The 18,482-nt window shown below is 38.5% G+C and overlaps 1 protein-coding gene across 1 annotated transcript in view; it reads left to right on the top strand.

Annotated features, from left to right (window-relative positions):
• The window catches only part of WDR70 (WD repeat domain 70), a 105,563-nt gene extending 96,046 nt beyond the window's left edge, over nucleotides 1-9,517 (top strand). The window contains exons 15-17 of the mRNA XM_062017890.1: nucleotides 1,850-1,966; nucleotides 2,451-2,613; nucleotides 8,424-9,517. Of these exons, the coding sequence (XP_061873874.1) occupies nucleotides 1,850-1,966; nucleotides 2,451-2,613; nucleotides 8,424-8,508 (365 nt within the window). The 3' untranslated portion in view covers nucleotides 8,509-9,517. The remainder of the gene's footprint in view (nucleotides 1-1,849; nucleotides 1,967-2,450; nucleotides 2,614-8,423) is intronic.
• The last annotated feature ends 8,965 nt before the right edge of the window (nucleotides 9,518-18,482 follow it).

The raw sequence follows: 18,482 nt of genomic DNA on the forward strand, positions 1-18,482 counted from the left end.
TTGGTCTTAGAAATAGCTAAAATAATTTCTGCGGAACCAGGTAGTTTTTTTGTCAGCATAATAAATGAAATGATAGTTCAGAATAAGAAAGCCTCTGGGCAGTTTTGGCAATCAGGCCCATATCAAGGCACTTCAGTTCTCAGGTACTTTCCAGTCACAGCTGTCTCCTACCTACTGCTGCAGGTGTGCAGTCGCAGTTTTTGGTTAGCATTGGGTAATAAAGTAAATACGTCTTGTGCACTGTTGTTACTGTTTATCCTGTAAAGAGCTTTTGTGTTTTTTTTTTTTTCTAGAACTTGCTGCTTAAAATCCAGTGGAACTTGGCATTTAAAGATTTAGGTCCCAATTATGCAAAGTGTTGGAATTTTATCACTGAGTTTTAGCTCTTTAACTATTTCTTTCACACCCTTTTGATACTAAACAAACGTACTTCCATATAAAGCAATGCAGGAAAATGTTGTAAGGATTTGCTTTTCTAATTTTTAAGTTTGTGGAATATTTTAGAAACTTTTTAGAGGTTGGATGTTGGTCTTTTAAGCTTACAAGTAGAACTGGAGAGAGCTGAAGATTTCAGAAGTCCTTTTGCAAAGTGAACCAAACTTTTTTTCCTTCTTCACTTTCTTTTTTTCTCACTTTTTTTTCTTTCCCATTTGGACTTCTGACTGCTATTTAATCTCAAGATTGCCTGTAGTGGCTATTTAAAATGCAGGAGTTGTTTTCAGGGATTAAGTGTTACTTTTAAAACATAGGAATACCCATTCAGTTTAGGTTTCCCCTGGGCAGCTTTGATTCTACAAATGGCAGAAGCTTGGACCTGTGCATTAGTCACCTCAGATGCTCTTTGCAAACCTGTCAAGCTTACTGCTTGCCAACAAGTTGTCCCAGGCGTTTCATACTTCATGAAATCTGTAAAAAATAAACCCTAAACCTTTCTTTTCAAGGATCTACTGCTGCGACACTTGTCTGTGACTTTGCGTAGTCTGATAAATTGAGCAGTCTTCTGGAAATAAGCTGAAAAATCCAACTGATAGGTCCCTGGGTACTACCTTCTGTGTTTTATTCAATATAGAGCTGTTGCCCCGAAGTTAATATTTGTTTGGCTGTTTTTTCTTTTTCTGGGGGAGTCTTTTCATTCCAACACAATTTTCCACATTTTAGGAAGCAGTAGCAATCAGCATACCTGAATATGAGAGCTAAACCTTACCACAGGAGATCTATGTCCCTTTACATGGTGTTTCTCTGTGACTAACAAATCTGTTGTCTGAATGAACCACAACCATTACTGTGGTTGAAAGTGCTGTAGCAGGTTTAATTTTAAATCCTGATAATGTAGGCAGATTGTCTCAGTTACAGCTGTTCTTTCAACCTAGAATAAGTGCATAATTGAAGAAACAACATGCTTGTGACTTTATATGTAGAAATATTTTGGATCATTGAGGGGACTTCACTCCCTTCTGTTACAGATACAAGAATGCATCTAGGGTTTTATAATGCTCTTAGAGTGTTAGAATGGCATAGAAATGTGAAAAGTTCAGAAAAGAGCAACCGGTTGATCACAAGGCTAATGTTGAGAACTGAATGACAGAGAAATAGAAACTGTGCAAGTAGTGTTTCAGATGAAAGGCTTCTGTCTGAAGGAACTCTTGAAATCTGTCTGCTTTCATCTGAAAAACTCAGCCCTCTTGCTGCTTATCCAGTTATTCACTTCTTTATCCATTGCTTGGATAAGGAAGAGCTGGGAGGCTGCTTCTGCTACTTTTTCAATTGCAATGAAGAATCCCAATCTCTGATTTTGTAATTAAAAACGTAAAAAGAAAATGGAATTTCTAACATTTCTTTTTCTCCAAAGCTCATGCACTTCCAATGTTCCGTGAACCACGACAGCGAAGCACCAGGAAACAGCTGGAGAAGGACAGGCTGGACCCCATGAAGTCTCACAAACCTGAACCTCCAGTAGCAGGACCAGGTAATGTAGGCATAATTTCAAACAGTCATATGCCAAAAGGACTGTCATGCTTGGGTTCTACACTTGCTTGGATTTGCATTCAAACTTCTTTGGGTGGCAACTCTACTGAATATGTTTGAGCAGTGTCCAACACTGCAAGGCTTCGGTATTTGTCAGGAATATGTATGAGCAGTGTCCAACACTGCAAGGCTTCGATATTTGTCAGGGATATGTATAAGCAGTGTCCAAGGCTTCAGTATTTGACAGGAGTGCTTGTCTGGAATAAATTAGTAATCCCAATGAGTTACTTTTAAGTTATATAATCAGTAAAACACTTCCTGTGAATGCAGCTCTAAATTAGACGTAGTGTTGAATAACTCCATTGCATTACATCAAAGTTACAGGCACGATACAACAGTTATCTTTTAATTCTTAAATATTTTGCTCTAAAATATTCCTTCTCCTCTGTTTTTTTTGTTTGTTTTTTTTTTTTTCCCCACTACAGGTCGTGGTGGGCGTGTTGGAACTCACGGGGGTACTTTGTCATCATATATAGTCAAGAATATTGCATTGGATAAGACAGATGATAGCAACCCTCGAGAGGCGATCTTACGTCATGCAAAGGAAGCAGAGGAAAATCCATACTGGGTTGCTCCAGCATATGCAAAGTAAGGAAACAATCAAAAATATAAGTAACATTTCTGGAGGCCAGTTGGAGTGTGATAAATTAGAAGACACATATTTTTAATGGTATACTTTGCCTTGTCTGGATTGCTGTCACAAATATATAAACCAAGAATACTCTGAAGATAAGAGTTTCCAAGAGGTTGACTTCCATTTTAAAAATTTATCTATTGGTGCATTATTATTATTTTATTGTTGTCGTAACATAAATTAAAGGGCATTATCAAGCTCATGGTAGTAAAATCTTGGTCCTTCTGCAGATGGGAACTTAATCCGTTTAAATTGTGTGGGAGTGTGGTATTTTTATGTGTATTACAATGAATATTGTGCAATGTGCTTTCTACCAAAGGTTTTTTTTCTAGAAATAAATTAAATTAAAACCAATAAATAAATAAATTCAAGGTAGTTCTAAAATAAATACTAAATGAACAGAAACCGACACTTTAAAACCTACTAAAATTTTTCATATTTCATTATTCTTACACAAAACAATCTCTGTAGTATAGGTAATGCTTTCAAAATGCATAGGGAAAAGATTTTGAAGAGATTAAATAGTCTACACAGATCAGTCTACAGACAAACTATATTTTCTTGTTTGCAGCCCCATGCTTTATCTCATAGGTTCTACGTTCATTAGCACTTCATTGACTATTCTTTCTTTATTAGTACTTATGTCTTTAGTGAAACAATCACCACCTCTTTCCAGAAACTCCAAATAGATTAAGAATCATAGCTTCTTCTACTGGTGACACTTGTTTTTCATGTGTTCACAAAGGTAACTGAATAGCTGTTCCAAGACAGCTTGGAATTGTCAGAGACCCAGCCTGGCTTAGACTGGGTGATTAATAAGTACGACATTTGATGTTGTACATCGAATCAATGTGTTATACAGGTATCATCCATGGTACCAAAGAAGGAATGTTTGAAAGCCTTATTCTGTAACAGTTGTTGTCATGAATATGATAAATATTGGGGGTTTTAATTGTTTGAGAGCTCATGTGCTAGAGGTGGAACCTTTCTGTTTCTCCTAAAATTTGAGCCAGAAAAGGTAGGGGAAGTATTTAAGAGGTAAAAGGATTGATGAAAGAACAGATGCAGCTGAAAAGAATACTGGGGATGAAAAGTCCATACTGAGTCAGGAGATGACATCTCACAGAAGCCTGGTGTGAATAACAGAGCAGCAAAGTCATAATGGATCAAGATAAAGGAAAGGTTTTGAGCTTTTTCTGGAAAAAGCTTGTTAGAGACCTTAGCAAGAGTCATTCTAGCGGAGTGAAAGGAAAGGAGGACAGATTGGAGATTTCAAGTACAGAACTACAGGAAAGGAACTTGAGGCATCAGTTGTAAATGTTTGAAAATTACATTCTTTGTGAGCTGTTTGTTTTAACACAGCTGTTCAGAGATACCATGATGACTACAGATGTCTTTCTGAAGAATCAGCAGCAATTACTGAGCATTGTAGCTGAGGGCCTAACTGGGCTCTTTTCTGCACTATAGGAAAGGTGAGGGTGAAATTTCTCTCCTCACCAAGGTAGAGGAAGATTCTTAGGAAATACTTTTCAGTTCAGTGATGTTGCTTCTTTTGTTCTGTCTTTGTCATTGCTACTTGCCACAGGCAAAAGGGAGTATCTTGAAGCCACAGCCTTAGCTGTTCCTGGTGTTCACTAATCTTTGTCCCAATGGCACTACCAGTGTGTAAGGTGTTGGTCATGCAGTGGCTCAACTGCCTTTAGTTAAAGAAGCATGGCAGAACAGCATTTTTTACAGCAGTGATTCTGTTGACACATGTTGGTATATTTAAACTAAATCTTTCTTGAAAATTGGTAATTTTAAGAGGGAAGCCCCTGAGATTCATTGGAGATTCAGGCTGATTGGTGGGGTAAAGAATACAAAAGGCCTTGATGCTTCACTTTTCAGTCTGGAAGTTGTCTTTATGACATTTTTCTGGTTTCCAAGCATGCTTGAAAGTCGGGGTTTTTTTGGTTTTTTTTGGTTTCAGTACAACATAAACACAAATTCCAAAAGTTACTGTGACATGAGTCACACTGTGATAGATAATTGTCATTTCCAGCTGGTTTGTTGTGGAAGTATTTTTTTTAGCTGCTAATCTTACGAACTTCAGATGTCAATGAGCTACTTTTATTGTAACTGTGAAAGGTAACTAAGGAAAACAAGCTGTTACCAGAGGGATTGTGATTCTAAAACAATCTGCATGGCCCCTGGAAATATTTTTAGGGGTTGCAAATCTGAAGATGTTGAAAACCACCAAAATAAAGAGAAGAATGCAGTATAAATAAATCATGTTACTATGTTTTCCTGTTTTGTTTGCAGCCTGTTAGTGTAACACACAATAGGAATGCATTTGTCAGGGTATGAGATACCGGTTTCAGCTGGCAGTCATGTGGAAACATGGGATTGTAGAATAATTTAGATAGGAAGTGGCCTCTGGAAGTCATCTAGTCCAATCTATTCCTTGAAGCATATTCACTTAGACTAGGTTACTCAGCTTGAATTGTGTTCAGGTTATACAGGGACTTGTACAGCCAAGTTTTAATATCCTCAGGGCTGGAGATTCCACAGCACCTCTCTGGGCAGCCTGTTCCAGCAGTCTGGTTGCTAGGCATAGTGTGCCCTTCCTAAATCCATCCTTCCAATTCCCTGTCACCTTCTTGACTTTCATGTGCATGGAAATGCCTTCCATGGGGATTTGTTCCGTAACTTTCCGAGGGACTGAGGTTAGATAGACCATCTTTTAATTCCCCAAAATCTCCTTCTACTCTTCATAAAGATAATAATATTTACCTTTTCTAGTTTTTGAGAACCTCTTCCAATCACCATGACCTCTCAAAAATGACAGAGTAGCCTTGCAGTGACATTGGCTAGCTCTTTCAGTACCTTTGGATCCGTCTCATCTGATCTCATGTGCTTGTTGATATCTACTGAGTTAAAGTTACTCCCTACCTTCCATCTTCTGTTGGTAATGTCTCACTCTCTCCCAAAAACTCCGCTGGTAGTGGAGGCACCTTGGAGACCCGAGGATAAACCTTATCAAGGGAAATGGAGCAAAAAAAACCTTACCCAAGTTTATTTTCCATGTCCTGTGCTGCCCCACTGAGCACATTTTCCTTTGTATTGCTTTGGCTGTTAGTTTAGCTGTAGAAGCCCTTTGTGCTGCCTTCCACTCCCCCCCCCCCCCCAGTTTCTACTACAACTGAGCTTCGGCTTTCCTAACTCCATTCCTACATGTTCACAGAATGCCTCTGTTCCTCTTGGCTAAGGCTGTCACTGCTTTGTCTGCCTGTGTTCTTCCTTTTTGGGGTTCAGTTTGTCTCAGAAGATCCTTGCACATCCATACTAGGCCTCTGTCAGACTGCGCTTTCTGCACAGGGGATGGAATGTGTTTTGAGGAGGTTGTCCTCAAATATCAACCAGCTCTCCTAAGACCCTTTGCCCTTCATGGCAGTCTCCCATGGAATCTGCCAAGCATATCCCTAACAAACTGAAATCAAGCCCCAATGACAAGAATAAATAAAATCGAGACAGTTCATAGTGAAAAAGAACACAGCTTTCCACATATTAGCCCTCAGAACTGGAAAATATTTTGAAGTAGCAAACCTGTTTTGATAATTTTTCTGTAAATATTAATCATGCTGCAGACTCCTTCTACAATACCAATCTCTATTGCAGTTACTAAGCAGAACAGTTTATGTTCAAATTAAATGATCCCCGCTGAAAATGCTATAACAAAAACTATTTTCTAGGCTTATGTCTTTAAAATTATCAAGGATATGAATCACCCAAGGTGCCTGAATTACTGCTGTGTAGCTTGTGAAGGTGGAACAGTTTACATTTTATCTGACCTGAGGCTACAGCCATTTCACGATAGCTTCAGAGTGAGACAGCAAGCAGGCTTGATTTCCTCTGTATGCTTTTGTTTTAGCTGGTTACTGCTAGATTATTTTACAGTTTCTTCCCTACCTCCCCTCATTTATACTGTACTTGGTAGCACACTTAAATTAGCTGAGGTCTGTAACATGTCTGTACTGATCACATTCTGGAATGTATGTAGAACATATGTAGGTTCTGCTTCTTGTTTCACAAATTTTCAAAAAGTTTCAAAAAAGTTTCAAAAAGTCATTCTTCTTGGTTGGAAGTTTCCAATCAAAATTACAACAGTTACAGATTCTGTAGTCAGAAATTATAGGTTTACACTTAATTATGTGTGACCTGATGCAATCTAGTGTGGCATTTAGATACCTTTCCTCTGTTGTCATAAAAGTAAAGTACGTTATTAAAATAGGCTAAACAAACTTTCATCAATATGTTTTGAAAAAAAGAATAATATTTCATAGCTTCCACCTCTCCAACAACTAACAAAATCCAGTAGGCTGGATCAGGTTTTCCTAAAGGAAAGGCTAAAGCCTTCATCCATGGTGTCTGTTTTGGATTGGATGTTCATTTTTTTTTTTTAACTCCACCTTCAGTGATCGGTTAAGTAGAGTTTCTGCAACTATTGCCTGATGAAATTTTTTTAAATTTGAAATTTCATTTTAATCTGCACCTGGAGACTGTGGGCTGATGGAGTCCTGCAATAGGCCCATCTCTGAAACCTCTTAGTATACTCCTTACTTCCATGGCAAGTTTGGAGGATGGAGGAGAAGGCAGGGCTATAGAAAAAGTTCCTATACATAAGAAAAGTTGTCTTTGACTGCTTTCAGTGACTTTAAATCTATTTTGTGCCACATATTTAACAAGTGGAGCATCCTACTCATTTATAGCTGATGGCTTGCTATTACGCTTTGGAAGTCAATTATTCAATAACATTTGATTATTTCCATTGTATTTAGTAAGGCAGACACAATTTTGCTAAGGTTTATGCATTTTGAGGAGTCTGCCAAATAACAGTTGTTAGTGCTTGACATCTTCAGACTGCTGCAAAAATGTTAGTTAATATGTTAATGAGATGATGACTGCCTTGGCCGTGTTTTATACTTTTTCGTGTCTGTTGTAATGAGAAGTCAAGCACAGCTAGCATCAGAAATCTAGTAGTTTCATCTCCACAATGATCGTGCTGAGAATGAGGTTGGAAAGGGGGACCATGCAGTGATTGGGTATCTGAGTGTCCAAACAGTTTATTGAAATGCTACTTGACACCTTGTTCATTTTAAAAGTAATCAATAGTTATTTTTGTGAAGTTTATTTAAAATACAAGTAAACAGTAGAGGAATAGATACCATCAATCTTGACTATAGGGTACACCATGTTCTCACATGAAGATCACCAGGTTTTTTATGTTACGGTAGTTCTGGATAAAGTCTGTGGAGAAAAAAATGGGGTTTTTTTATGCATAGACTAAGCCGGAAAACCTGGCTTAGCTGTTCTGTTTTCGCTTGCTGGCTGCTGTCATACAACACTGTATCAAAAAGGAGGTTCCTTTTATTAAAAACATAGAATTAAAAGACTCATGGCTCAGTTTTTCTAGCACTGTATTAAATTGATTTGTTCCTCTCTTCTATATTAATTTTATTCATAGAATACACATTGTGAGCTGATGAGAAAATAATACTTGCAAAAGATATGTGTTTGTTATGCTTGTTCTTTGCCTGTGAGCTGCAAGTTTTTTCAGCTCTTAGAAGGTTGGTAGATAGGTTTATGTTGAAAATGAAGAAAGGGCAAGGGCATGCTGTTCTTTCAAGTATAGAAAGGATGTCATTTTTTTCTAGTGCATGTGTAATGTAGTTGCTGATAAAGAATTGTAGTCTGACCATTATTTTAATATTTTTCTATTTTCTAGAACACAGCCAAAAACAGTTTTTGCAGAAGTGGAACCAGAAGATGATGAAACAGACAAGCCAGAGTGGAAAAAACGTAAAATTTAAAAAATGTTGGGTAAATAATAGGTTTAGAACTTTTGAAGCAAAGTGCAGCATTTATTTCTTTGTTTTGGGTAGTGGATCAAAATTTGAAAGCAAAAATTACTTCATAAAGCTTACTGTAGTGTAAAAAGGGATTGTTATACGTCACATTCGAGGCCCATCTAGGAACAAAGGAAGATGATAAGCCGTAAGTACCAAGGGCCTTTGGAAGGCCCTAAGGGCAGGGAGGGAGCAGTTGCCACTGATGGTCCCAGACAAAGCAGACAAGACTTCTCAACTTGGGGAGGAAAATGGAAATTAGTTTAATCTGCCACCAACCAAAACCATAACAAACAGAAAACACGAGAAACAGAAAACACCACAAAGTAATATAATGATGAATAGTACAACTAGCCCTTTAAGACCACCTTCTCCCCACCCATCCCTCACTCTTCACCTCAGGGCTCAGAGCCCTAATCACAGAATCTTAAGGATTGGAAGGAACCTTGAAAGGTCATCCAGTCCAGCCCCCCTGCCAGAGCAGGGCCACCTTGAGTAGGTCACACAGGAACTCAGATCCCGTGTCTCTTTACCTCCTCTTCCACGGCAGGTTTCCCTTCTTAAGTAGTGATGGCAGAGGCACCAGATTGGCCCAACTAGGCTGGAGGTGGGTCTACCTCAGAGGCAATGTTTTGTGAACTGTTTACAGTGACTAGCACTGCAGCCCCCTTCCCCTGTTACCAAGCAAAAAGCAGATCCACACAAACTGAGGACATTGTATTATGCTGGATTTTAGACATACATAGGAACTTTGTTATGAGGAATTAATTATATTGTGCAAAGAACTTTCTATGTCAGTTATTTAGCTTCATGATTTAAATGAGAAGTATTTCATTATAAATAGAACTCTAGTGAATTCATTATGTTGCCAAATGTTTTTAATTGCTGTGACTTCACAAACGCTGGGTCATGCCAGTGTTCAATTATTTTAAGTATATAAATAAAATAATACAATTTCTTAGACTCCTTTTTATTTTTTCTGGTTAAGATCTAAAAAAATTACTCCTTTTGTTACAAGCATAATAAAGTTCACTCTTTTGCTTAGAGTAAGTAATGTAGAATAGTCCAATTTAGTTTATTTCTTTGTTCACACAAGCTCCAATTTCGTTCACAATCTGGGAATATTAGAAAACGTATTTTGTAGTCTACTTGAATTATGTACCTTTTTAAGTATGTATAGTATCTCACAGTAGTGTTTTGTACAGCTTTTATTTTTCAACAGTGTTAAATGGACAATTATATGTTTTGTTTTAAAAAACCCCATATTTATTGCCTAATGGTGCAGAATTTTGTTCAGACTTCTCTTATCCCTATTAATATCTGTTGACAAACGTTAGGGTAGAGCAGACCTGTGTATCTGTTGCAAGGTCTTTGTATCTGATGACTTTGTATGTCTGGATTTCATGTATCCTGCCTCACTTTAGGAAGACTGATACTATCCCTTGTAGTGTGTTTTTTAATATTGAGAGTTTTAATTGTTTAATGGGAGATTGCAATTCTGAATGTCATAAAGTGAAGGACATTTTAAAACTACTGTCCTTTAGAGAAGGACAAGGGAACCTAGGTTAGTTTTAGGCATCTAAATTGTGGTTATAATACACTGTGCTAAGTATTACGATTATAATAATGCACTAGATAGTAAGCACTCTGCATTTCTACTAAGTGCAGAGAATAATAAGCATCGTAAACAATCAAGCTTTCTTAATTGCTAGTTAAATAAGACACAGTTTTCTGAAGGCAAAAGGCTGTATTTAGCAAAGCATTTAATCACCTTCCTCCAGTGTCTGGTCTTGATAGTCAGCAAAGCTTAGATATTTTTTTAAGCATTGTTCTGCATCACTATTTCATTGTATGATTTCTTTTTCCAAGCTCATTATTTTTCAGTTGAAATTTTTATATTTAGGGAAAGGTAAGTCTGACTCCAAAAGATGTAATGAACATGGGCATAACATTCTCCTGACAAAATATTTCTGTTGCTTTCTCTCAGTTTGGTCTTTTGTTAAGAGTGAAATCTCACTCAGCAATCCACAACTTATCTGTGTCCCTTGAAAAATATTTCAGTACATACTTACATAGAATGGTAGATCAGTGCTTAATTTACAATTGCAGCTGTAATGTCTAGAATAAAGGACTTCATACTGAGATGGACAGTAAATGGAGGAAGAAAAGGAGTACCAGATGAAGAGCAATGTTTGTTAACAAGACACAATAAAGACCTCCCTGTGCAAATAAACATTAAATAGCTTTGCTTCATTTAAGGCTGTTTTTTGTCTCTTTTCTTTCCATCAAAATAATGCACTACAAAATAATGTATTTTCAAATAATTTTCTATAAAATCTTGAATAAGTTCTTTAAAGGATTAGCGTGTTGTTGGGTTTGGGATGAATATTAACAGTTTATTGTTGTTCACTGAGGCAATGTGGCTTAGGGAACAGAGGTTCAGGGAAAGGCAGAACAGAAGAAATGCTGCATCGGTTCACTGAGCTTGATGGGAGCTTCTCCTTTTATGTTATTTTTTCAAACAAGCTAGATCTTGTTTCCTAATTCTTAGAATGACTTCTGTAAATGAAACCTCTGCCGAAATTCCTCTTAATAGTTTATCATTGTTACTTACAGTGATGAGTTGTCTCAAATGACTGTTTTAGCAGCCTAGAATTTAGAACAGTGCCTCTGCAGGTATGTATTTAAAAAATTTTAAAGGGTCTTAAATTGTACTTAACACTTGTCTTGATTTGTTTGCCATAGTTCTTAGACTGCATTTTCAGGCGTGTTTTTCAACAAAGCAAATGTTAATGAATTTTAAAAGCAGTTTTTAGTCTTGAATGGCTCAATGGTAAGAGTTAATCCAGTCACGAGGTGCACATCTGCTTGACCTTACTTGGGACAAATGTGTGAATTTTCCACGAAAAAATCTAAACATTAAAAGCATTAATGTGGTTACATATTTAGTATGAAGAATGGAACTCTACATGCAAGCTAGAATGTTAGAAACTACATTTGTTTAGTTATAACATTAGAAACTGTACTTATATTAATTTTTTGTGAACCTTTTAAACTTCACAAAGGACCTGAGTTTTAGTAATTGCTAATTTTTAATCTCTGTCAGTAATGTGGCCAGAGTCCAGATGGGCTTTTGTTTCCGCATTTCTCAAACAAGGTTTTTTTGGTTTCTTTTTTCTTTTTTTTTTGTTTTTTTTGTTTACTTTTTTTTTTTTTTTTCTTTTTGGCTTGCTTCCTTTAAAGAATTGCTTACAGAGGTGCCAAAATCACCACGAGTATTTTGGCATGCAGAGTAGCTTCTGTGATGCTTTCTGCAAACCAGCATTTTTCTCTCCATGTTCTGTTCAGCCTTCAGATGTTTCTTTATAGCAATTGTTAGTGTTTTGTCATTTATGCTAATGACTAGTTAAGACCAGCTCTTAACTACTATATCTGTCCACAGGACCAAAACTTTTCCTGACAGATCATTGCAGCCCACCAGGTAGTGGTCAGACTAGTTCCCCATTCCTTGCTCATGTTGCTGCTTTTGGTATACAGACCTTAATTTGATGCTATAGTCCTTTGTCTTCTCCTATCTTCTTTATTCCTATGTCCTATCTTTTTTTTTTAAGTCTTCTGCTACAGGTGAGAAGATTGCTAAGGCTGTCTTTAGGCCCTGTCACTTCCCCTCTGTTTGTTTGCAATGACTTTATGATTCTTTTAGTTCCTCTCTGGTCTACATCCTGTGACCTTTAATTTACCAAAGGTGATACATTTTGGTATCAAGAACTGTGACTTTGTGCCCAGAGTCCTCCAGTAATTGACTTCTTGCTTATAATTAAATGCCTAGATTGATAGTCTTTGTCATGCCTCGTTGTTGGGCTATAGAAAAATACTTTTTATGGAAACCATGAATGTTTATCCTGTCAGTCCAATCTCTACTGGACCCTGAGGAATGTTTTGTAGTGAGTGGCATTGCTGAGACTGAAGTGCTATTTCACTTGGTTAGATCTTTGCCCATGAGGTTTTTTTTGACCTCTGATGCCTATAGTTCACATCCTCCTTTAATACTGAATTATTTGGATTTTTATGTGGCCTGTTTGTCTCAATAGTATTGCAAAATCCATCCTGTTTCCTTGTCACGTTAAGTGCCTATACATCCTCTAGCCTGCATCTCAGCAACAGGAACTTTCTGAAAGCCCCACAACTACCCTTATTAAAAATCAGCAGGCTCATTCTGACTTTTTACCATGGCTAAGATATGATTTTGTGAGATTCTGTCCTCTGTCATTGGTCCTTCACCTCTTCTCATCTGAGGCACTGTTGTATGCATACTTGTAAATGAAGACTTGTGCTGGCAGAGGTGCCCTTAAGCTTGCCAGACACTGAAACGTAGATGCATCCTATTACATCAGTTTTTAAATCTGCAAGTATTTTTTGGTTAATCCCATTTAAACACAATTTTGTGTACAATGTGCACTTCATTCATCCTCTGGGACTTCAGCATTTAGCTGCTTCATGCAGTCTGGATAACTCTGAAACTCGTTGTTTCTCTAAAGGATATCATCTTGTTTGAAATGGTTGTGAAAGCTTTTCATCGTACGTGCAAAGGTACTGGGGCATTCTGACCATCTCCCACTTTGGCAGCAGTGTCTTAGATCAGCTTGGTGGAATCTCCATAACCTCTATATTGCGTGAGTGGTTTGACTCTGGTTTATGATTTGGCAGTAGTTTATGATTATTCTTTTAATGGCAGATCAGACAGTATGTTTATCTTGTACTCTGAGAGACAACTCAAAGTTGATTGAGAAAGCATAGCAAATCACTTCTAAATTTTATTTTTTTTTACCCCATGCAGGTCTGTTGTATGTCAGGGCTGCTCCTTAGGACTTTTCTTACTCTTTCAAATAAGTGTGCAGGCTCTGGCCTTTGTGCTTGTTGTATCATGAAACAGATGCAACAAATGAATACCTGTAGTATCTACCTGTAGTAAACCGGACTAAGTGGATCCTTGAGAAGTTACACGGTCCACCCTTGGCTCATGTTACAGCTATAGGTGAACTAGATGTGGCGTGTTTATTGAATCAGCTCTTTCAAGGATCCCATGGTAGATACTGCACAGTCTGCCTAAATAATCTTCCAATGCACTATTGTTCCAATGCTTCATTTTTTGTAGCAGTAGAAAATATTTCACAATCTATAAGAGGAACGTTCTTGCAACAATTTATGCCCACTAACCTGATCTCAGCAGCCACAGAAGTCACTTCATGATGTTACCCATTGTGGCAGCTTTTTATTGTGTTTGAATTTTATTACCTTCTCCTGTCTCCTCTTATGTTTTCAGTTTTGCTTTATGATTTATGTTTTCTGGCATATCTTCATTTATTTGCTTTTCTCTGCCTTATTCTGATTGTCCACATTTCTTGAAGTTTACTGCCCACAGTGTATTCTGTGTTTCAGTTTAAACTACTTTTTTAGCACTATTGAGTAAGCAGGAAAATGTTTGCATGTCTCATTACAGTCACTTTCTTCTCTGCACTTTGGCATTAGGGGTTTGTATTCAGGTCTTAATCCCCTCAGACTCCAGAACCTCCACTGCAGAGTTGTTGCCCAGCCAATTCACTGTCTGGTGGTTATGTATTATTATGAAATAACAGATTTTATCCTTTGTATGGAATTTCATTGCATTTTCTCAAAATATATCCCATTTTATTCAGATTATTTTGAATTTTCTCTTGGCCTCAAACTGTCTGCCGTTTTCTACAGCTTCTGTTTATCAGCAGATATAACAAATGTGTTCTGTGTTCATTCAGATAAGCCACTGTTGAAGATGGCTATTAGTCACAAATCGATAAGGTTTCCCATATGGATGGGAGGGGAAGGTTTCATACAGTTAATTCTCTTAAGAGTTAATTCTAGTTAATGTTAATTCTAGTTAATGTACTGAAAGATTTTTTGAAAAACAGTTTGTTTTCCTAGAAATTGCTGCATTCCCTTTGTGTTCTTAGGTTTTGGGATATTTTTTCATGGCTCTGTGCCATTGTGGCCAGTGGGAATCCTTCTGTCATTAATAATATTAGATGTAGGAGACCAGGAGACCTGCATACCTCCTTGTTTTCATCATTTCAGTACTCCACATTTTGAATTTTATTTCCAGTCTGTCCCAGATAGGTGTTTTGATCCTGAGTACTCAGTTTTAATTCTACTATAATAGTAAATGTTGTCTGCTGTAGTCTTGTAAGCTGTGAACTAGCAGTAGGGCTAGCCACACATCTAGAGGTGTACATCTGGCCTGGTCTACAGTGGGTTTGGTTTACTACATTCACACCTGTCAGGAGCTGTGGTACGGCAGTGAGATCTGTGGCTGCCTTGCTTGTGGTGCTTGTGCTACCCACACATTGACTTCCTGAAGCTCCAAGCATCATGGATGCAGCAATGTTTCTTGTTCCACAACTTTCCTGTTCACCATCTGCTCTTCTAGTGGGTTTAGGAACATTTTACTGAAAATTGTCATCTTTAGGTGTTTTTCTAGCCCATTAGTGATGCCTGTCCAGATCACTGAGAATGCATTGCGTCTGGTTTAAGAACACAGGAATCTACACAAAACTTACCTTGCAGGTGTTAGGCAACCCTTAGTGTGCAGGTTTCCACAGTGCTCCAGTACTGAGGAACTTGGAACTTTTGGAGATCTCTGTAAGCCTCTGTCTTCAGACGCTGTACCTGTTCCTTGCAAGTCACTGACCCCGTACCTCTCTTTCTTGTCCCCAGGGGCACAAATATTCCTAGACTGGAAACTGTTTCTTGATGTTTCTCCTTAATTTCTATAGTGTGTACTGACTGTGAAATCTGTGTATCTGGTCAATCCCTGCCCTGTGTTACGTAGCTTGGTTCTGTGAATCTCTTGTGCTGCCTAGGATGCACTTTAATACTGAGTTTCTATGGCTGGTAACAGGCCAAGCTTGAGTATTAAGCTAAGAGGCTTTGGGCCTTGCCTCAGTTTGGACCTATCTTGGACTGTCTGCAGCTTTGAGCTTCTTCATCTGCTGTATAACAACCAGGTGACAACTGTGTAATGACCTAGGTTTTGCCTAGGCTCTGCAGAGGGATCCGGACAGCCTGGATTGATGGGCTGAGACCAATTGTTTGAGGTTCAACAAGGCCAAGTGCCAGGTCCTGTACTTGAATCACAATGACCCCATGCAATGCTACAGGCTTGGGGCAGAGTGGCTGGAAAGCTGCCTGGAGGAAAAGGACCTGAGGGTGAATTGACAGTCCACTGGAATTGAGCCAGCGGTGTGCCCAGGGGGCGAAGAAGGCCAATGGCATCCTGGCTTGTGTCAGAAATAGTGTGGCCATCAGGGACAAGGAAGTGATTGTCCCCCTGTGCTGGTGAGGCTGCACCTCAAATACTGTGTTCTGTTCTGAGCCCATCACTACACTGAGGTGCTGGAGCATGTCTAGAGACAGGTAACAAAGCTGGTGAAGGGTCTGGAGCACAAATGTGATGAGCAGCTGAGGGAACTGGAGATGTTTAGCTTGGAGAAGAGGAGGCTGCAAGGAGACGTGATCACTCTCTGCTTGAAAGGTTATAGTGAGGTGTGGGTCAGTCTCTTCTCCCAAGTAATGAGTCATGGGACAAGAGAAAACCACCTAAGCTATAGCAGGGGAGGTTTAGATTGGAGATTAGGAAAAACTTCTTCACTGAGGGGGTTGTTAAACACTGGCACGGCCGAGGGAGGGGCAGCGGGGGGAAGCATGTTGGGCAGATGGAGTCACCATCTCTGTAGGTATGTAACAGTCGTGTAGATGAGGTGCTTAGGGACATGGTTTAGTGATGGGCTTGGCAGCGTTAGGTTGGTGGTTGGACTTGATCTTAAAGTCCTTTTCCAAACAAAATGATTCTGTGAATCTCTGATAATCAGGAATTTCATGTTACTATTCATGGCTTTGGTGACTGGTAAGTATGTGTGGTTGTTCTGCGTTGCATGAACTTTTTATGATGCTAGACCAGCACAACTGAGTACATGGAGTAGTGGGGAATGGGGGAAAAGGTGATGGCAGAGTCTTTGAAGATGCGAACACAAGACTATACCAGCAGCTTTCGGGATAATAGGAACTTGCTAGTGGTAATTACTGATAGTTTAGAGAATGCAACTTTGGGAGCTGTATAAATTGTTCTTAGGGGAAAAAAAAAGTAACAAATATTTATCAGGCCATATATAGTAAATGTGACTAACATAGAACTACAGCAAAGAAAGAGCAAGGTGGTAAGTACGTCTTACAAAATAGATAAAAATAGTCCTATGCAGATTTTAGAGTGAGGAGGAAGAACACCACTTCCCCCTCTCCCTACTCCCTCCATGCACATTAGTCTCCTGGCAGAGGGCTAGGGGTGGTAACAGTTTGTCACAGCAGTCATCTCGCCCATGACTTGAGTCTTCAGCTTGGGACCCACACGGATTAGCTGATGGTTGAGAAGAAGTATCTCCTAGGGACTGTGTGTCTAACAGTTGTTCAGACTTCTTGTTGTTGTTGCTGTTGTTTAGTATTTATTTTTGAGGCACTGTATGTAGACATACTTCTTCATGCCACGTAAACAACACAAGTAGTAGTGCAGCTGCTCTATTCCAGTTGGGCATTATCCTCTCTCTGTATTACTCACTTCCCTTGTCAGTTAACGGCATCTCTTTGGAGCAGTGAAACCTAAGTTTGCAATGGTTGTGCAAGGAAAGGGCTCTGAAACATAGGAGTGTTCATGTGATTCTAATACAAGATATCTCTTAGCAAACAAACCAGATTTTCCAACTCTGTAACTTTTTGCACCGGCAAGAGGACTACTCTGTGATGAGGTTGGTGTACAATTTGAAGTTGACTCTTCATTTTAAATTGCAGACTAAACAGAGACAAACATCAGGAGCATTCCCAATAGAGAAGTCAGCGTCTTCAAAATAGCCTTTGCAAGCAATGTCATCAACAGCAGCTCTATGTTTTTATGGCATTTTCCAGTAAGATCTTCTTGACTACTGGTAGAGTAATACATCAGTGTGTCTTGATACGTATTTTAATTGTGTCTGATAGTGAAAAGATACACTTATTATAACATTTTTGAGAGAATATGAGATTTCCAGTTTGTTACAGTAATACCACTGTAATTTGTAACAACAAAAGTGTCTACAGCCAGTCCCTGTAGCTTACTAGTGCATCTGTGAATTGGGACAAAATGATGCTGTATTGCAACGATTCAGAGAAGTTTTATTTAGAGCTTAAAAGCACAATGTAGCAGTCAAAGGAAAACCAGAAGCAATTTTAAACTGAGAAACTAAGGACTCGTGACTCAGGAATTTTACCTGAAGATGGCATGTTGTAAGAGCACAACAGGAGCTCTTGCAGAAGGTGAGGAAAAAGGTTGTAAGTAATAGGGCTTAGAGATGAGTGGGAGGTGATAGATGGGATGCTGCAGAAATTTGAAGTTTATGCCTGACTATATATAACATAATTTTATACTACTCCCTTCGAGATCATTAGCAGGATGTTAATGAAATTAACAAGTGATGCAGATGAATACTGTAAACACTACTGGAAAAAGAGAAGTGGGAAATAACAAGAAGTCATCCTGACAAATGTAAGATAATATATCTGGAAAACGATAATTCTAAATGCAGATTATTACTTTCTCTGTGATGGGGTGACAGCTACACCAGAGCTGGTGAATGGTCTGATGACCTGTGTTTCTGTGTTTCCTCTGGACAGGCAGACAAAAAAATTGCCAAAAAGATTTCTCCTAACCAAGCAGCTTGTGTGACATCTGGACTGGGAATGTAGCACATTCAGTGACATAGCAGAGGAGCATGAGAATGATTGGAGTGGCTTTCATCTGAAAATGGTAGATGCAACATAGAGGGGTCTCTTTTTGCAAGCACCAGATGCTTATGTCATACATACTACAAGTTAAAAGTGTT

The sequence above is a fragment of the Colius striatus genome, chromosome Z (genome assembly GCF_028858725.1).
Source record: "Colius striatus isolate bColStr4 chromosome Z, bColStr4.1.hap1, whole genome shotgun sequence".
NCBI lineage: Eukaryota > Metazoa > Chordata > Aves > Coliiformes > Coliidae > Colius > Colius striatus.